The sequence below is a fragment of the Camelus ferus genome, chromosome 10, assembly GCF_009834535.1.
Source record: "Camelus ferus isolate YT-003-E chromosome 10, BCGSAC_Cfer_1.0, whole genome shotgun sequence".
NCBI classification, from domain to species: domain Eukaryota; kingdom Metazoa; phylum Chordata; class Mammalia; order Artiodactyla; family Camelidae; genus Camelus; species Camelus ferus.
Genome location: NC_045705.1, coordinates 35,240,789 through 35,261,264, shown reverse-complemented (window position 1 = coordinate 35,261,264; position 20,476 = coordinate 35,240,789). Strand labels below are relative to the sequence as shown.

Below are 20,476 nucleotides of genomic sequence, written 5' to 3'. Positions count from 1 at the left end.
AGTGTGGCCTCTGCGCCAGAGGCCGATCACCCAGCTTCTTTTCCCTCCAGCTTCAGAAAGGAAGGTGATAGGAGAGTGAAAACGGGGGACCAGCCCTGGCTTTCAGCACAGCACCTGACCGAGCACAGGTGCTCCTTAGGAACTTGGGGAGCTGCAGGGCCCCGCAGGGCTGAACCAGTTGCTTCTGACTCCTAGAAACCACAGAGGCATCTTCATGCAACACGTCTGGGGCTGTCTTGAGCCCCCTGCCTTTTCTCTCAAAGAAAGTTGATTCTTTCACACACGGGGCATCCAGGGTCCAGGGAGAGAAAGGATTTTTCCAGACTTATGTAGCTGGGCGGCAGTAACGACTAGAAATAGGCACCATGTCTCATGATTCAGTTCTCACAACAGATACAGAAATTAAGTGACTTCTTCAGTGTCACATAACTAGGGCCAGAAAGCAAGGCTTCCTGTGTCCCTCAACAGCCAACAAGCCAAGCAGCTATCTACCGTGGGAAAGTCTTCCACTAGTTCCCCGAGGAAGGCCTAGCTGTCTCTGTTCTCCGTGGGCCACCATCTGTGGCCTCTCTGCACCCCCTGTGTGAGTTCTCCAGGAGCCCTTCCTACACATCTGAGGCAGTGTGCTAAATGGAACGTTTGACCTGGGTTTGATTCTTGCCTGGGTCACAGGTGTAGCCTCCAGCAGCTCCCCTGAGCCTCAGATTCCTCTGCAGAAACCAGATGATACATTCGGTGCACCCAGCCCAGGGCCAGAAGATCCCAGGTGCTCAGTAAACAGCAGCAATTAGTGCTCTTAGGACTTCCTCTCTGCCGTGTGAACTGGACCAAAAGTTTCCCAGGCTTTAATTGGTTTCTCTCCCAGCCTGAGATTAATAGCGCTCCAGTCGAGTGGCCACATCTCCAAGTCCTCCCAAAATAAATGACCACCCACAGTGGCGGCGTGTGGAATTAGAGTGTTAGCCGGGTGCACCTCCCCGTAATGGAGCTCATTTTTTATACAACTGGGAACTTTTTTAATAAAGAAAGATGTAAAGTAATCTCATTGCCGCCACTGCCGTGCACAGGAAGCATCAGGCGGTTCCCTAGTGAGCTGCTTAATTCAATTTTATTAATTTTGCTGCAGAGGTGTGGCTCCCCTTCACGAGGGGCCCTCAAGGGGATGAGGGGGGAAGCTGGCTGAGTGGCACCACCTTGGGGGGAGTCACAGGGGACCTTCCCAAAGATGCTTTAAAAGGGCTCCCATCATTGTTGGCAGTGCAGACCCTGCCTCTTCCTTTGCTCTTTCTGCAAAGGAACACAGCTTCAGCCTCCAACACCTCTGATATTTCATGGGAATTGTCTGCCACACTGTTTTTGCTTCTGCAATTGTGTTTGATTACCCCTGGGAAGGCAACCTTATTATAACCAAGCCATTCACAGCTAAAGTTGTCTCAGCACCATCATTATAAATCCTTATTTTCAAGGCTTTGGAATTTGTTTGGGGAGAAGGGAGACACACGTGTCTCTACTTCCTCTGAGAATGACCGTGATCATTTACTGTCATTTAATGGAAATAACTACAACCATTACCTCAGTACCTTCTGTGGAGCCCTCCACTAGGTAATTTACTGAGGTTTCTTCAGTCGTCATAACAGCACTGTTATTGTTATACAGGGAAAGAAATCAAGACTCAGAGAGGGAAAGGCATTGGCCCAAGGTCACACACAAAAGTCTGTCACAGAGTCGAGGCTGGACTCCTGGGCTTGTTTCTGAGACCTAAGCCCTTTTTTTTTTTTTACCACACAGGGCCCGAGAGGGCCTTTCATTACCTTAATCTACATATCTGGTTTCGCGTCATGTGACCTGCATTGTCTGCTTCCCTCTTGGGTCTTCCTACCTCCTTGTCAAACTGAACCAGGAACTAATGAAAGAGTCAGAAAAGGGGCCCACATGCCCCATCAGGCCAGGCACCAATTAGAGGGAACCAGCATTTTAGCTTCAGAGTACCTGGCAGTCTTTCAGGGATAACCGGGTCTAAAGGGTACATCCAAATACAGAAACAAGCCTCTGAAGTGTATTTCTTTATTAAAATACAAAAAACATGACTTATTGCTACCCCTGTGGGAACCCTGTATTTCTGACTCTGAAAGGAAGTTGTATTGTATGCCCAGGCAGAGATCACACAAAGGGCTCAGGATCCCAGAGGCAGGAGCAAAATGTTCCAAAACCTAGGGAAGTGTCCCCAGATGACCCACAGCCAGATCAGCCATCCTAGACTCAAACATGTGCTGCCTCCCAGGGCCTCTAAGAAGAGGAAGATGCCTTAGGAGCTGACTGAGGTGACAAAGAAGCCCTCACTGTGGTGGCAGAGGGCAAGAGAGACCTCAGAAAGGCTAGGAAGTCCAAAGCCCCAAGAAGGGTCGGACTCGCTCAGAGGACCACAGAGCATAGGTTGGCACAATGCAGTGGTGAGGGTCAAATCCAGACTCACCAACCACAAGATCTGGAGCTTGTCCCTGACTCTGGTCTCCCCAGTGTCAAGCAGGACCACAATGCCTGGCACATAATAAATGGGTCAGACACGATTTGCTGGGCCCATGTGCACTCTCCCTTTTCAGGAGGGAGTCAAGAAGGATCTGCCTTTCTGTCTTCTTTAGGAGAACCACATCAGGACATGATGTGGATGGTCTCCAGTAATAGCTACTAGTTATCCCGCATCTGCACTGTCTTTACCCTCACAACAGCCCTGTGTAAATGGCACTATTATTCCCATTTTACAGATGAGGAAACTTCACAGAGCTGACACGTGACAGAGCTAGGACCCAAACCCTTGTCTTTCGCCACCCGTGACCTGTGCTGCCTCCTCTTCTCAGCAGCTTCTCAGACTAGTTCTCAATATCTAGATTGTCTCTTTCCTCCTACCCCTGCCCCAGGTTCACAATCGGAACCTCCTGTCCCTGGACTTTGACCGCGTGACACGCACAGAGAAGATCTATGACGACCACCGCAAGTTTACCCTCCGGATCCTGTACGACCAGGCGGGACGGCCCAGCCTCTGGTCACCCAGCAGCAGGCTGAACGGCGTCAATGTCACGTACTCCCCGGGGGGCCACATTGCCGGCGTCCAGAGGGGCATCATGTCTGAGAGGATGGAATACGACCAGGCGGGTCGCATCACGTCTCGGATCTTCGCTGACGGGAAGACGTGGAGCTACACGTACTTAGAGAAGGCAGGTGTCTGTCTCCCTCCATCACTGGCCTCACCATATAGAAGACCGACCACAGTGGCTCACTTGTGGCCAGGCCAACCTGCTGACCTCATTGGGGTAGATCTGACCCATGTGGTCTCCAAAAGGAAATGTTCAGGAAAATCTGCATCAGGGGGCCAGGGGGCCCCGGGGGTTGTCTGAATGGATTATGGTGGTGGTGTGGCAAGTGAGGGGTCCTGGGGCCGGAGAATGTGAAGGTCCCACCTGATGGGCTGGAGCTAGGATCAGGCCCAAACACTTCTGGAGCAGGATTTGGGGTCTGGACCCAGGCAGAGGTCTGCTCCCAGGTCAAGGGTACACAGAGAACAAGGTAGAAGCCTGGGGATCAGTATTAAGCAAGAAGTGCTTAATCCTGAGCTTTAAGTCCTAGGTGTGGCCTTGGTAAGTCCCTTCTGCTTCAGCTCAGGATTCATTTCATCCCCTAGACTAAGAACCAGAAAAAGTCTGAAATCAAAAGTTGGTCCCAAATAAGAGAAAATAGTGACTTTGATGCCCAGATGCCTCTGGCCTGTTATCTGCTGGCTTATTCCTGCAACAGTCTGTATTTCATGCCCTGATTCTGGTACCCAGATCCTTACTTTGTATTCTGCTCCTGGTCACCTGTCCAGGGCCCAGGCTCTGCCTGATCTGTGATATCTTCCCTACTCTGTGTGATGTTCTCATCTCTGAGAGCAGTGTTCTGTGGTAGAACCAAGAGAGACCTTGGAGGTCATTCAAACACTGAAAAACCAAACCCAGAGAGGGAAAGGACTTTCTCAGGGCCACACAGTGGGTCTATTATTAGAAACCAGGTTTCTCCATTCCCATCACAGCCCACCCTACCCTAGGGTGGGCATATGACCTGTTATTACATAAACAATTATGCAAAACCTGAAACGCCTTTCTCAGATATGTCTTTATCCTGTAGGCCATAGGGAGTCAACAGAAGTTGTCTGGCAATAGACATTGTCAGGCTGTGTTTTAGGATAACCATTCTTGCTTGAGTAGGAAGATTGATCTGAGAAGGAATCTGTAGCAAGGAATCCAGGAGAGAGGCTGCTGCAGATCTTTTAGACCAGTGTTCCCAACCTTTCTTGTACCCCATCACACACTGAAGTTACCATTTTTGAACCAAACGCAAAGGGGCCGACAAGGCTTCTCACCATGGGAAAGCAAATGGCCTGAGAGCTCTGGGGCCAGGGCCAAGGGCAGAGAGAAGTCTTTCTCTTAGCACACCTGTACACCACTGCAGCATCCTAGGATGCACTGGTTGGAAAGCTCTGGTCTGGGCATAACTTAGAACCACCAGCTTCCTTGGCCTCTCACTCCTTTCCTTTAAGTCTTGGGCTCACAGACCTACCCTTCCTCCCCAGCACCCTCCTCTCATCTGTTGGTTTTCTTTCCCTGCAGTCCATGGTGCTGCTCCTCCACAGCCAGAGGCAGTATATCTTCGAGTTCGACAAGAACGACCGCCTCTCTTCTGTGACAATGCCCAATGTGGCCCGGCAGACGCTGGAGACCATCCGCTCAGTGGGTTACTACAGGAACATCTACCAGCCCCCCGAGGGCAACGCCTCAGTCATCCAGGACTTCACTGAGGATGGGCACCTCCTCCACACCTTCTACCTGGGCACTGGCCGCAGGGTGATGTACAAGTATGGCAGGCTGTCCAAGCTAGCTGAGATGCTGTACGACACCACCAAGGTGAGCTTCACCTACGATGAGGCCGCCGGCATGCTGAAGACCATCAACCTGCAGAACGAGGGCTTCACCTGCACCATCCGCTACCGTCAGATCGGGCCTCTGATCGACCGCCAGATCTTCCGCTTCACTGAGGAAGGCATGGTCAATGCCCGTTTTGACTACAACTATGACAACAGCTTCCGCGTGACCAGCATGCAGGCCGTGATCAACGAGACGCCGCTGCCCATCGATCTCTATCGCTATGATGACGTGTCGGGCAAGACTGAGCAGTTTGGGAAGTTTGGAGTCATCTACTATGACATTAACCAGATCATCACCACAGCGGTCATGACCCACACCAAGCACTTCGATGCGTACGGCCGGATGAAGGAAGTCCAATATGAGATCTTCCGCTCTCTCATGTACTGGATGACCGTCCAGTATGATAACATGGGGCGAGTCGTGAAGAAAGAGCTGAAGGTGGGACCTTACGCCAACACCACTCGCTATTCCTATGAGTACGATGCCGACGGCCAGCTGCAGACGGTCTCCATCAATGATAAGCCACTGTGGCGCTACAGCTATGACCTCAATGGGAACCTGCACTTACTGAGCCCCGGGAACAGTGCACGACTGACCCCACTACGGTACGACCTCCGGGACCGCATCACCAGGCTGGGTGACCTGCAGTACAAGATGGACGAGGATGGTTTCCTGAGGCAGCGGGGCAGTGATGTCTTTGAGTACAACTCAGCAGGGCTGCTCATCAAGGCCTACAACCGGGGTGGTGGCTGGAGTGTCAGGTACCGCTATGATGGCCTGGGGCGGCGGGTGTCCAGCAAGAGCAGCCACAGCCACCACCTGCAGTTCTTTTATGCAGACCTGACCAACCCCACCAAGGTCACCCACCTCTACAACCACTCCAGCTCTGAGATCACATCCCTCTACTACGACCTGCAAGGACACCTCTTCGCCATGGAGCTGAGCAGCGGAGATGAGTTTTACATAGCTTGTGACAACATCGGGACCCCTCTTGCTGTCTTCAGTGGAACGGGCTTGATGATCAAGCAGATCCTGTACACGGCCTACGGGGAGATCTACATGGACACCAACCCCAACTTCCAGATCATCATCGGCTACCACGGGGGCCTCTACGATCCACTCACCAAGCTCGTCCACATGGGCCGGCGGGATTACGACGTGCTGGCTGGTCGCTGGACTAGCCCCGACCACGAGTTGTGGAAGCACCTTAGTAGCAGCAATATCATGCCTTTTAATCTCTATATGTTTAAAAACAACAACCCTATCAGCAACTCTCAGGACATCAAGTGCTTCATGACAGGTGAGGATCAGGGCTTGTTCAGAGGGCTGGAACCACGATTACTCTGGCCATCTGACAAGACAGTCCACCTCAAGAAAGCCAGTGTCGGGTAATGGGAAACACTGACTTTCCCTTAGAGCAGTATTTTCCAAAGTATTTTTGAAGAAACACTAGTTCAGAGAAATGCTCTGGAAAAACTGGTTTTGGCATCAAATCAATTTGACAGGACAACCACCATTCTTGCATTTTCATAGTACATTTCAGCTTATGAAAGGCCCTGAGAAGTCCTGTAGTAAGGAGACCTGTTTCATGTAATTACCCACTATTTCTCAAGTCTTTCTGACCATGAAACCCCCTTTTTCACCGTGAAACCCTAATATCCCACTGGATGCATCCCTTGGAATGCACTTTGAGAGTCTCTGACCTAGAGATCAGGCTGGTGATGAGTCCCTGATAAGTTTGGTGAAGCTATGGCAAAAAAGAAAAAGAAAGAAAGAAAAAAGAATTCAGTTTTCTTACTTGGGATGATGTAATGGAAAATTCAGACATTTAGAGACAGAACTGGGTGAAGGACCCATCATTTCTAAGTTATGACAGTCACAAAATTAACTTAACTTCCTCTGAATTCTAGTTTCCTGATCTATAAATTGAAGATAGAATACCTCCCCTGCCTCTGATAAGTTAAATATGCATATTATAAATCCTAGAGCAACTACCAAGAGAGAAAACAGGCAGAGCCAATCAGTCAATAGTGGAGATAAAATGAAGACTAAAATAGTAATCCAAAAAAGATGAGAAAAGAGGGGGGAAAGGAACAAAGAACAGATGGACAAATAGAAAAAAGCAAAAAACCCCACCCAGTAGGACGGTGGCCAGGGGGAAATGAGGTGCAGCTTATAACCTGCCTAGCACAGCACGTGCCACGTGTAGGTTCCCTTTCCCTGGCCCTCTGATTTTAGAAGTGGGCTTTGGTCTTCACTACTGTGAGGCCAACTTGAGCATAAAGTGTCCCGTAGTTCATACATGCCAGCAATGTCTTCAGCAGCCTCGCTGCAGCAAGCAGCCACTGCCAGGCTAGCCACAGAAGACCTCAGGAGTTAGAGCAGCTGTAGCGATTCAGGTCTGAATAAAACCATCACTTTTTATAGAAGAGAGCTTTTGGTGGGCAAAAGTCGGGCATGGCAACTTGCGAACCTGGTTGTCTCCCCCTCTTGTGTCCTGTGACGCAGTCTTCCTGCACCCATGTTAAGGCAGTTTCATTCATTGTACGAAGGCCTCCTCTGTGCAGCCACTGTTTTAAGCACTGGGGATAGAAAGATGATCCCTGCCCTTCAGGAATTCACCCTGCAAGAGGCGAGATGGACAACTGCTGTCCAGTGTGAGGGGCCCACGATGAAGGTCTGCACTGATGGCCAGTGAAACACAGGAGGCACAGCTGGCTCTGTCCTAGAAGCAGCTGACGTGTGAGGCCCGCCTAGAGGGGACATTCACCAGGTAACAGGGAGAAAGGCAGTCCAGGGGGAGGGCACTGCACGCGCAACGGTGCAGAGAAGGCAGCATGTACAGCTGCATGTGTGCCCTTTAGGGGCATGGTGGCTTCCTGGTGGCTCCGTCTGGACCAGTTTCTGCTGACAGCAGTTAGAGGATTCTTCTTTCAGGGAAGAATTCCAGGTGGTCATGGTGAGAGCAGGAGTCCCAAGAGTGGGGAAGAAGAGAGGACACAGTGGTGAGCAGGTGTGATGAAAGCATGCTTGGGGCCTGTGGATGCACAGGAATATCCCAACCAGGTTTCAGTGTTCACAGTGCTCAGCTAGCTACCAGCCCCAGAAAAACTTAACAGATTGAGAGGACATTTCCTGCAGACAGCACGCCCCCTGCCTCAGCCTCCAACGAGTTTCCTATAGGTTACTGTAGCTGAAGAAAGAATGGTACAAAGAACAATTTTAGTACGAAAAACCAAGATACTACTAATTCTTATGAAACCCGGCCATTCAGCTTCCACGTGGGCTATGTGCAACCTCATTCACAGCCAGAAAAAACAGCAATAAAAAGGGCATCTTTGTTCCAAAAATTTCTTCAAGGGTCCTGGGTTATACTCCACTATAGGGTCTTAAGCCTATACTGCAGAGGCTCAGGTCACATGACAAGCCCTGACCCAGTCACCATGGCTGGGGAGACAGAGTGCACTAGTTGGCTTAGCCTAGGTCACATGCTCCAGTGCTGAGCCTTTATGTGGAGTCAGCTTCCCTAAAAGTACACGGATCCCCCAGAAAGAGAGTGAGAAGGCCGAATGGGACACTAGGAAGGCAGCCTACAAATGTCCACCACTGACATGGTGTACACTGTTGCACTTTTTTTTTTAATTGAAGTATAGTTGATTTACAATGTTGTGTTTCTGGTGTACAGCATAGTGATTCAGATATATATATATTCCTTTTCATATTCTTTTTCATTATAGGTTATTACAAGATACTGAATATAGTTCCCTGTGCTGTACAGTACAATATTGCACTTAACCCTAACTTGAAGCCTCTGAGATGGGGACGATTGACCCCATTTACAGAGAGGGAAGGTGAGGGTCAGAGAGGGAAAGTAACCGGCCTAACAAGAGGTGGCAAGGCTGGGGTTAGAACTCTGCTATGTCTGACTCCAAAATCCTCATTCTTAGATTCGAATTCTCCCCATAAAGTGCAAAGCTCTGCATGCGTGGAAGGGGTTATTATTATTCATCACTGTCCTAGGCAGCCACACTAATGTCTGGGACGGATGGGTAAAGAGCTTTTTAACTTGAGGGAAATGTCTACCTCTGATGTCATAGGAAAGAAGAGTAAAACTCCCAACTCCTCAGAAAAGCACAGTAGAAAAACCGATGAAAAATCAGTTTTCAGCATTTTTCCTAAAGGCATAAGTGAGAAAATTTCCCACCTTCCATCACTATAATTAAGACCCAGGCCTCTTTTCAGCCCCCTGGTGTCCTGGGAATTTGCAGTATTCCTTATAGAACCATTCCTTTGTAACTACAAATTCAGATGCAAGTTCTCAGCCTCAGGCAAAATGGCTTTTTAGGGTTCCCACCCCCCCCCAACCCATTCTGTTTGTTTTAATTTCCCAAAGAACCATCTGCCAAGATTCATAGAATCAGAGATTCTTAGAAACTCAGTAAGGAATGGGACTTTGGAGGAAATCTGGTCTAGGCGCCTCATGCTACAAATGAGAAAATGGAGGACCAGGGACATGGAGGCATGGTTTGAGGAAACACAGAAAACCTTATATGAGCCAGGAACCAAGATGGACACTTCAAAATATATTAAATCCAATCATTTATGTAACAAACAGAATGGTTCCTAGGCGACGGCTGCCCCCAAATGGTAACACTGGTAGTATTCTTCTCCATGACTTGGTGAAAACCATTTCTCCCGTCAGTTTGCAGATAAGGAAACTGAACCTCAGAGAGGTTAAGGAGACTGTCCAAAGTCACACAGTTTGCAAGTTGAGGAGCCAGAGTTTGGACCTAGGTTTTGACTTCCCTCACCATGTTCCTTCCCTTATATGATCTTTCTAGAAGTAGAACCTGAGTTTCCAAGCTTCCCTTTCTACCACCCCTCCACCTCAGCACCTCCAGGCTTCAAACCCGAGAGAGGGGCTCTGAAACATCCCAAAACAAACAAACAAAAAAGAATCGGGAAAGAAAAAGGCAAATCAGAGGTTCTTGAATGGAAACGCAACATGGGATGCAGTGGAGACAGGGACACAGTTGTTGACCCCAAAGGGCATTCCCATCACTGGGATGAACTCAGTGGGTCGTAGGGGAAGACTGTTCCACTGATGTCTGGACTCTAAGAAGCTCCCTGACCGGGGATCTGCCTGCTTTGGAAGAAGCCAGTAGTAGGCCTGGATGTCCACAGCCTGGAGTTGCTGGCTCTGAGGCTCAGCTCCAAACCCTGCCTTCTCCAGACTTTGGATTTGAGTCTCTGGTCAATAGCTGCTTTGGCATCTTCAGCTGCCTCTTCCCAAGGAAGGCTGAGCCATGCTGGGACACAGATTTTCTGTCTCTCTCCTGTAGACCCCCAATCACCTCCCACCCACCAGCCCAGGCTCCTCCTGCTCCAGCCACGGTTTTCCTTTGTGGTTCTCTCTCTGCCTTGCTGAACCTGAACACTCCTAAGATTCACCTCCCCTCTCCAGACCTTGTCTTATACAGTGGCCTTTGCCTGGGGTGCCCCTTCATCTCTGTTGAAGCCTGACAAAATTTACAGCGCTTTCAGTGTCTGGCTTAAAGGCCATCGTCCTCATGAAGACTTGTCAGCCAGTGCAACCCAAAGACTTCTGCCCTCCTCTTGACCTTTCTCTTGTGTCACAGTTATCTATGCCTACGTCTCGTATCCCCTTCAGGGTCCTGAGGGTGCAAGCTGAGGGTCTGTGACAGCTGTGCTAGGCACATAAAAGGCACCCAGCCAGAGCAGGCCAGGTAACTGATGGCACACCCTCCACCCTCTTTCTTTTCCTTATGCCTTGGCTTTCTGATTCCGGTCTTCAATGAGCCAGATCCTCATGACAATATCCCACCTGTCTCCACACCTGATGTTTTATCATTAGGAACCCCCCAGGGATGTTATAAAACCAATAAATCCCATGCCTATGAGGCTAGATCCTCAAACCCAATATAAAGACTGGGAAAGGAAGGCACAGGGCGGTTAAGTGCCTTCCTTGGAATGTCAGAGTAGATAAAAGGCAGGATGTGGGAGAGGGGATACACGCTGGCCCTGAAGCTCTAATCTCTGCCCACCACCCAAAAAAAAGTACGAAAGGAGGGAGAGTTTGTCTCTTAAGTGAATTTTCTCTTTGAAAGTCATTCATTAACATCCTTCCTTTGGGTGTGATGCCCTCTGTAAATGTCTCCTATTGATGTTGGGGGTAGATGTGGAGGAGTCTTCATCCATCAGCAGCTGCCCCTGGCTATGAAGCTGAAGGTCCCAGGGGGAGAATGGCAGTAGAAAGGGGAGTCTGGAAACCTTGGTTCTACTTACATGACGTCTCTCGCAGATACATCCCTAGGAGGGGACGCTCGGTCCCAAGAGCCTGTCCGGCTTCCAGATCGTGAAACAGTTTCCAGCATGTTTGTACCAGTTGACTCTGCCACCAGCAGCCCTCCCCGTCCTCACCCTCACCCCAGCCTAACAGTATGCTGCTTTCTTGGGATGTGTCACATCCAAAGTCCACTGACTCCAGGGGGGATGTTTTTGCTTTTTTCCCACCCAGATGTCAACAGCTGGCTCCTCACCTTCGGATTCCAACTTCACAATGTGATTCCTGGCTACCCCAAGCCAGACGTGGATGCCATGGAACCATCCTATGAGCTGGTCCACACACAGATGAAAACTCAGGAATGGGACAACAGCAAGGTAATTCACACCTGGCCACCTGGCAGCCCACCCCTCAGGCCATCCAGACATTACAGAGGTGGGCCCCACCAGCCTTTCAGGAAAGCTTGGGCCGATGATAGAAACGGATGTTGTATGTTCACAGTGCCTGCCAGAAACTGTTCCGTGAATACTTAATAACCCCACCACTGGCAAGTCACTGTGGACCCAGCTGTTAACAGCACACAGACCCTCACAAGCCAAATTAAGGAGTTTTGTGTCTTACACTGAGTTTGGAGTTCCCAAGAAACAAGGAGCCTTTGTCACAACCCAGAACAAAAGTACAAGGAGGGAAGGTGTATTCTAAATACAAAGGTGGCATTTTTCTGAGCGGCTTGATGCAGCTAGCCTTGGTGAGGTATTCTACGTAAATTAACACACAGATATCCCCTGCTATGGTTGTTCTCATTTTACAGATTTAATGCTTGAGGCTTTCCAAGGCCACACAGCAAGGATCGAGCAGAGCAGGGTTCAAACCCAGAACTATCTGTAGGTGTTCAAAAAAATGTCACTTTCCCCTGTCTTCCTTTTATGACCCAATTTCAAAGACTCATAGAATTATGCAGCTATCATGATTCTTAAAAACAGTTTCATCCCACCCCCTCACTTCAGGCATCCATTTGCTCACTTCTTCCCACTGTCCCCCTCATTCATAAGATCTGTACCAGGAGCTGGCTTTTCCAGGCCCTGTGCCTCAGGAGCCCAGTGAATGCAGAAATGAATCAGGCAGAGACCGGGCCTTCCAGGGAATCCCTGTCCAGGGGGACAAGAGACAGAGGAGGAAAGCAGGGTTGCCAAAAGGCATTCTGCTGGTGGTCAGAAACGTATACATCATGTCTCTTACTCCAACCTGATTGCATTAGGCCTCAGCTTAGCCTTTCCTTCACCTAGACTCTGTGAATGTGATTCTCCGTGCCTGTGCTCTGGTGGCACCCTATATCAGCCTCTTTCAAAGCACTCACCACATTATATTTTCATTCCTGTATCTCCACTAGACCCTGGACCCAAGAGGGCAAGTACTGGGTCTTATTTTGTCCCAGCATAGTGCTTTGCACATAGCAGGTGCATGGAAGACTTTTGTTGAATGAACAGATGGTTGAAAAAAATAAACCACCCTGTGAATTCAGCCTTCTTCCCCATTTTACAGGAGGAGGAGACCGGAGTTGAGAGGGAAACTGGCCCAAGGTCAGCTGGAAAGTGGCAGAAGGCTATGAGAACCCAAGTCTGTCTGGTCACCAAGCCCATCTTCTCCCTGCTGTCCTAGTCCTACCCCTCTGCCCTTCTCCAGTCCCCACCATCCTTCCCCATACAGCCCAGCTGCCCCTGGCCCTGACTGTTTTCCCAGGGCTGATTCCAGCCCTCAGCTCCACCCCTACCCCCAGGTTCCCTTCTCCACCCCCTCCCTCCCTCCTCTGACAGCAGGCCCATTGCCAACCTCGCCTGTCAATGAATTATTGATTTCTGCCCTTGGCAAGCATTGGAGATCTTTGTTGTTGAGCACTCCAGCTTTCATGAAACTCTAGGAAATAATTGTTCACAGACAGGGTTCTATTAATTATAAAGAGGACTTAATTTCAGTGAGAAGCCGATGGGCCTGTTTCTAAAGCCATTTCCCTAAGTTGCTGATAAGGCCCTGGGGCCTACCTGAGCTCCTTGAACCAGGTAGATGGTAGCTAAGCAGTCAGGGCCCAGCCTGTCCCCCAAAGCAGCCAAGGGCGGGGGCACTCAAGGAGCCCCCAGGAAGCACTGTGGGGGCTTAGGGCCCCCTTGAAATTCATTTATAAACATGGTGGAGAGCAGTAAAGCAGGGAAAGAGGGCTTATATAAATCACGACTTTTCATCTTACTAAGCCTTCTTGCCAAGAATTCATTCCTCGCCATTCCTCTAACGTCACCTCCTCCTCCTTCAAGTCCCAACTCAAGTATGAGCCTGTCCTTGAACCCCACCTTCTCCACTTCGCTCCTCCGCCTCCAGGCCGAGAGGTTCTGAGCCGCGTTTGCTCCTCCCTACTCCAACAGCCCTTGAACTGAACCTCTAGAATCAGACAGACCTGGGTTCAGTGTGGGCTTGCATACTTACTAGTTGTATGACTGCGGGCCAGTCACAACCTTGTTGAGCCTTAGTTTCCTTAGATGTAAAACCAGAAAAATAAGTGTACCTACTGTATAAAGTTATTGTGAAGATCAAATGAAATAATGAATGTGAATTATTCAGCTCAAAGACCAAGAAATGTTGGCTTATAGCTATTAGTGTCACTTCTCTTAGACCACTAGTCACCACATTGGACTGGAGTTATTTGTTGTCACATCTGTCTTTCCCCACTAAATGATGAGTTCTTCAAGGGCAGGGATGATGTCTGAATCCTTGTTGTATCTCCAGCACCCAGAAAAGGACCTGGCCCAGAGGAGATGCTCCCTGAACAGCTTCTGATTGGAAGGAAGGGGGAACTGATGGATGAAGGAGGGCTGGATGTCCTCGTGGTCAGCAGTAGAGCTAGATGCTACAGGCTAATAAATCTGTATAGGCTTGACTTAGTTATGTACGCTGATTCTCCAGGCTCTTGGAGGCTTCCCCCCTTATTGCACTCTCTCTCTTCTGTCCGCCAGTCTATCCTCGGGGTACAGTGTGAAGTGCAGAAGCAGCTCAAGGCTTTCGTTACCCTGGAACGTTTTGACCAGCTCTACGGCTCCACAATCACCAGCTGCCAGCAGGCCCCAGAGACAAAGAAGTTTGCATCCAGTGGCTCAGTCTTTGGCAAGGGGGTCAAGTTCGCCTTGAAGGATGGCCGAGTGGCCACAGACATCATCAGTGTGGCCAACGAGGATGGGCGGAGGGTTGCTGCCATCTTGAACAACGCCCACTACCTGGAGAACCTGCACTTCACCATTGACGGGGTGGACACTCACTACTTTGTGAAACCAGGACCTTCCGAAGGTGACCTGGCCATCCTGGGCCTCAGCGGGGGGCGGCGAACCCTGGAGAACGGGGTCAACGTCACCGTGTCCCAGATCAACACAATGCTCAATGGCAGGACTAGACGCTACACAGACATCCAGCTCCAGTATGGGGCACTGTGCTTGAACACCCGCTACGGGACAACGGTGGATGAGGAGAAGGCCCGGGTGCTGGAGCTGGCCCGGCAGAGAGCCGTGCGCCAGGCCTGGGCCCGAGAGCAGCAGCGACTTCGGGATGGGGAGGAAGGCCTGCGGGCCTGGACAGAGGGCGAGAAGCAGCAGGCGCTGAACACCGGGCGGGTTCAAGGCTACGACGGCTTCTTCGTGATCTCCGTCGAGCAGTACCCGGAACTGTCAGACAGCGCCAACAACATCCACTTCATGAGACAGAGCGAGATGGGCCGAAGGTGACAGAGAGGTCCTTGGCCTGGACTTCTTGCCAAAGACAGCTACTCTTTTGTGGCCACATACCTGACTGTGTTGTACTTAAAAAAACAAAAAACAAAAAACCCTTTTTTTAAACAAATGCAGAAAACAGCAAACAAAAGATACTGGTTGCATTGAAATTCATGCAACATCCTTTTTTTTAAGAAAAGAAAAACACAGATTTGGCCTTCACACATTTTTTGCAAAGAACAGAAGGTATTTTTTTTTCTGTAGTGTGATCACAATGAAAACCTTATTGTCTTTTGTTCCCTTTTCCTTGAGGAGTTTTCCTTGTTGTTTTGGGTACACTTCTCCTCGCTGAGATGCATCTCCTGGGGTGTGTCCTTGTCTGTCCCTCGGTACCCAGTGTGATGTGAGACATGAGTGTCTGTGCTAACTTGTCCCATGTGCAACTCTTTCTTCCATGGGGGTTGGGCAGGAGTGAGGGGTGCAGAGAGTCACGGGCCAGTAGCAAATTTTTTAGGGGGCCTGGAAGGAGGGTCTGCAGGACCTGAGGATCTTAGGCTAAGCTCCCGCAGACAAGTGGGGGCTGTTTTACTCACTGTGTTCCATGCCTCCAGAGGACCATGGGTGGTTTCATCTTGCTCTGGGGAGTTTCATGATCTCACAGCACCTTTTCCAAGCTGCCCAAAACTCCTGTCCAAGCTTTATATTTTGATGCTAAATGAAACCCCTACCCCTTTTGCAAATTCTGTGTAGTTGTCAGTGCCACCCCCATGCTGGGATGGAGAAAGTGTCTCCCAGGTCCTTCCCCAGTCTGGTGACATCATCCTGGGGCTAAGAGCCCCAGCCTCTCCAAGAGGCAGAGGCACCCAGGATGTCTGTGGTTGGTTGGTCCTCCCATGATGTTCCTTATTCATCTCCTCCTCTCTCCCAAAGTCAGATGTGAGAACCAGCACTGCACAGCAAGCCCTCAGCTTGGGCACCACGTCCAGAGGGGAAGGCCACCCACGGTGAAAGGATGGCATTGGTGGCAAGGGTACCAGCCTGCCTTCCTAGGTGAAGCCCTCTCCCCATGACTTTGGGTACCTTCCCTCCACCACTCAGCTGCCACCACTGAGAAATAGGAGTGTGGAGAGAGGTGCCTGGTGGCCTTTGATTCTGGAAAGAGACTTAAGAAAAAGTCAGCCAAAGAGAGGAAGGCATGAGCCAAGCGTCCTTCTAACCAGTTCCTGAAGGCCCCTCTGCCTCCCATGTATTGGGCTAATTGCAGGGCTGGGATGCAACTGGAGCAACCTTCAGGCATTTCCTTCTGTAAAGTTCTTCTAAAACAGCTTCCCCTCTAGAGGAGCCCAGCCAGGATTGCAAAACAAGATTAAGGAGAAAGGAGGAAAGAGCTCACTCGGTGTGGCCTGGCAGTGTCATGCTCCCCCACCAGGATGGGGGTGGTTCCTGAGACTGGTGCCCATGGAGCCAGGAGGCCAGGCTACCATGGTCCCTGTGAGGACCTATGCCTGAGGTCAGTGGGAAAGGGCTTAAGCCCACTCAGGAGCCAGTACAACCCACGCCTGGAGGGCATGCCCAGGGAGAGGCAGCAGCCAACAGGCAGGGGGTGGGAAGCACTGAGGGGAGGGGAGAGTAGCCTGGTGAGCTAGGAGCTCCTTTCTCTTGTTTTACCTGCCTGACTACCATCATCATTACCACTCACAGGAGGCTCTGGGAGACCAGGAGGGGAAGCCAAATGCTTCCTTTTAAGCTGGGCTTTTTAGAAAATGGGACTTTTATGAGTTACATTTTACATTAAGTGTGGAAAATGACTTCTGAGTCTGAGCTCTTCCCCGTGGAAACCTTGTTGGATTGACAAGCTCATGGCACCTTTATAGCCTTACTCACAGAGTCTTCAGAATATTGCAGGAGTTAATGAAACCAAGAAGGCCTCCTACTGCACGAGAATTGGAGCAGCATGGAGTCTGGGTTCTGCCTGCAGAGGGAGGCACCCAGAGAGGAGGTTTCGCCTTACGTCATCCCACTGGGGTTAGAGGATGTGTTTCGCTAAGTGCTCTTCCTGTTTCCAAAAGAAGTCACACTGCTGTGACAGTGGGCCTTGGCCAGAGCTCCGCCGAGTCAGATGCAATGTCCCTCGGGCCCGCTGGGCAAGGCAGGAGCTTGTGGGCTCCCACCTGGCAGGATCATTCTTGGATGGGATAGAAAACAGTTTGGCCTGAAGAAAACCAATTTTTTTTATGCAAGATAGACTTATGCCTCCCAAATGTACTCTTGATATAAGGGGCCCTTGGGGAATGGACCCTGCCCATTGGCCCAGATGATCAGTTCCATCCTGGCTGCCTGACATCAATCAAGACCTGCTGTCCACTGGGAGGTCAGAAACAGCATGAGGCCTGAGGGAGTCCTCTCCCTGCACCTCTCCAACGCTCTGACCATCCACCGCGCCACCTGCCACCAAGGAAATAGCGTGGACTCTTGAAGAGCAAGATTACAGAGAATTATTGAGCATTCCTTTTCTTTAAACGAATGATGTTATATTCTTCCTGGGTTACATACCGCCCAGGAGACCTGGCTTCTGCATCAGGGGAAGCTGAAGCATCCCCGTGCTTTAGAGAAGGGATCTCAGGTGTGGGGCCGGTAGCGTCATGCACCTCGCTGGGTTTCACATTGGTGCTGTTGCTACTGGAGATGGTGCTCCTGGCCTCTGCCCTTTTGAGTTGCTTTCCATTCCACGACAGGTGACTCAGTGCCTCCCCTTTCAGTGCGTCCTCCTGCTGAGACCAGCAGTCCCAATCTCACAGCAAGAGTGAATCTGAAGGCATAAGCCAGATTTCCCTGTGCCTGCTTAGTGGCCTCCAGGCTTCAAATCCCATCCTTTTGGCACTAACCAACCAAAACGTGTCCATTCCTCAGCGTTACTAGTCCTCCCTCACTGGCCCAGGGTCATTATTCTGTACGGTGGCAGCTTCTGACCCTAGAAAAAGGTTTATCTTGGAAGAGTGCCTGCCTTCTCCGCCACCCTCCACAGCTGCCATTGGCCCCTCACCCTCAGCACCTTGTCATCACCTTAAATAGGACCTTAGTGATTCCCCAACTTCGTTTTTTATAGGATGAGATCTCCTTGTTGCCCACCCTCCAGACAGACAGCATTGGAGAGCAGAGCTATGACAACAGGAAGAAGGGGAAGAAACTCCGCGGTGAATCACAACTTCGTCAGCCCCTGATGCTTGTCTCTCAGAACTGTTGGCTGAACATTAACCCAAGGAACAGACCAGTGCCTGATTCCTACCTAGGGATGGAGGATTTGAAACAATTTCTAAGAAACTTATGACCAGAGGTTGGGAATGGCCAGAGGGCGTGATTTTAAATAATCGGAATGGGGTGGGGCTGGGAACAGAAGGTGTTGGTAGACAAGGAAGGTGAGTAAAACTGAGCAGTGTTTTTATAGACACGTAACAAGAAATAAGATTTGCTTTAAAAAAAAAAGAAGAAGAAGAAGAAAGGACCTCTTCAGCTGTAACTTTTAAGTACCACCTTTATAGACGGCAGGGGTTTCCAGGATGCAAAGATGAGGCTTTCCGTGTGAAACCCTAGAATACAGGTTCACATCTGCAGCCTTGTGCTTACGGTCTCCACGTGGTGACGGCCGTGACACTGAGCTTGATGCCCAGGACAGAGGGGTCTGCCAGGCCTCAGCAGGGTCTAGGGCTTTGAGGTTTGTTCCCCCAGTGCTCAGAGTCCAATCTAGCCGCCATTCCTCACAAGCAGCCACTAAGCCCAGGCCGTGGCTTCTGGACCTGAGCTGACACCCACTCCCTGAGGGGTCCCAGAAAGAACCAAGTCCCTTCTTTCCCTTGGGATCCTCGCGAGGACTAAACTCCCTCCATTTAAGGGTCATACTCTCCAGGTAGATTGAGACACTTACCTGTATTTTATTGGAGGGGAGGAGAGGATTAAGAGAAAGAACTCTGTAGTTCAAAGCCCTTTTCTTTAACCTTCAAAAAACAGCAAACTTATTTTAAAGACTCATTGCTCAGGTGACAGAAAGGTTATCCTCCCCAATTTTTACATTCTCAAAAACCAGCCTTGTGTATGTGACTGCCCAAGACAATGGTGAGCTCTTAGGTTTCACCATGAAGGTGGAAGATCAGAGTTGGGGGAAGCCTGGATGGGGCCGATGTTGTGTTCCTTACCCCCTCTGGAATGCCAAAGGCGTGATGCCGGGCGACCTCTTGGTCCCCAAGAACACGTGTTTAATTCTGAGGGCACACTGCCAATGGAGAACCAACTCGGGCAGGCACAGCTATCTTGGCAGAAGCTGAGTCACGGATGTCTGCTGGTGCCCGGCAGCCCTGGAGTCTCCCAACACCAGAATCCCACTTTTCTAAACCTACCTGTTGTTCTTGAAGACTTCTGAACCCGCAGCTTCGGCAAAAGGACTCTGCCTAGCTGCCTCTGGACGACCAACACTGGAGACTCTGGCCTTACCATGTGGAAATAGTTTTCCTGAAGTCTGGAACTAATTTTGAGAAGTTTTTTTCTCAACAGTTTTGTGTTTCTAACACTGTATTCTTGACTGTGTAAATACCGACAAGGCTGTAAATAAATGCAGATGTAGATACCTTCTAGAAAAAAAAAAGGCATAAAAAAGCAAAAGCAGAAGTGATCCCGCGCCCGTGTAGCCTTCGTTGACAAATAAAAAAATATTTTGTGTTTAAAGGCGTTTGGTGGCCTTTGTCTGGAGAGTAGTGGCTGCCTGAGCCAGCCCTCTGAGTTTGGTCTTCTAGAAGCTGCTGTTCTCAGGATGACCTCCAAGGCTCTGGTCCTCCACCCCAAAGTCCCTCTTAAGCCCTCCAGGTGACAGCTGCCGTGGTGAGGTATTTCCAGAGGACACAAAGACCCCAGGGCTTCCCTCATGAATGTCAAAGCACCTCTGACATCAGCTATGCCCCGCTGCTCCCCCAGGCCACATCCCAGCTGCTGCCCTTACTGGCCTCAGGGACAGACTCCAAGGGGCTGGACAGCTTGACAGTGCCCTATGGGAAGAGGCTCTGCTCTGTCACCAGGCACAGAATTGTCTACAGTGTCACTGTGTTCCAGATGGGGTGTCACGGGTTGCACTTCCAAAAATAAATGTATATTCATCACACAAGTTACGATAACCATATAATACAACTTGGGGAAAAAGAAAATTCCTTTAGCATTCTTTTGGGTTTTTGTTTTTTTCTTGCTTTGTGTGTTTTTAATGTATCTGTTTTGGTTTTTTTCAAAAAAAAAAAACTAAGGTAGTTGTAATCACAGCACACAGGTAATTTTTCACCTTGCTTTTCTCACATAACCTCACATTTAACCTCTCAGCTCTGGAAGTCAGGGATGACAGCTGGTCACTTAGGAAAGTACATTTGCTAAGCCCAGCTCCCTGGTGTGAATAGCAAACCTTATGAAAATTTAGATAATTGAGGACAAGAGTGAGA

The 20,476-nt window shown here is 49.9% G+C and overlaps 1 protein-coding gene across 1 annotated transcript in view; it reads left to right on the top strand.

Annotated features, from left to right (window-relative positions):
* The window catches only part of TENM4 (teneurin transmembrane protein 4), a 2,614,134-nt gene extending 2,595,886 nt beyond the window's left edge, over positions 1 to 18,248 (top strand). Inside the window, exons 40-43 of the mRNA XM_032488752.1 lie at positions 2,916 to 3,212; positions 4,641 to 6,255; positions 11,494 to 11,636; positions 14,262 to 18,248. Coding sequence (XP_032344643.1) covers positions 2,916 to 3,212; positions 4,641 to 6,255; positions 11,494 to 11,636; positions 14,262 to 15,020 — 2,814 coding nt within the window. The 3' untranslated portion in view covers positions 15,021 to 18,248. The remainder of the gene's footprint in view (positions 1 to 2,915; positions 3,213 to 4,640; positions 6,256 to 11,493; positions 11,637 to 14,261) is intronic.
* Positions 18,249 to 20,476: the final 2,228 nt, after the last annotated feature.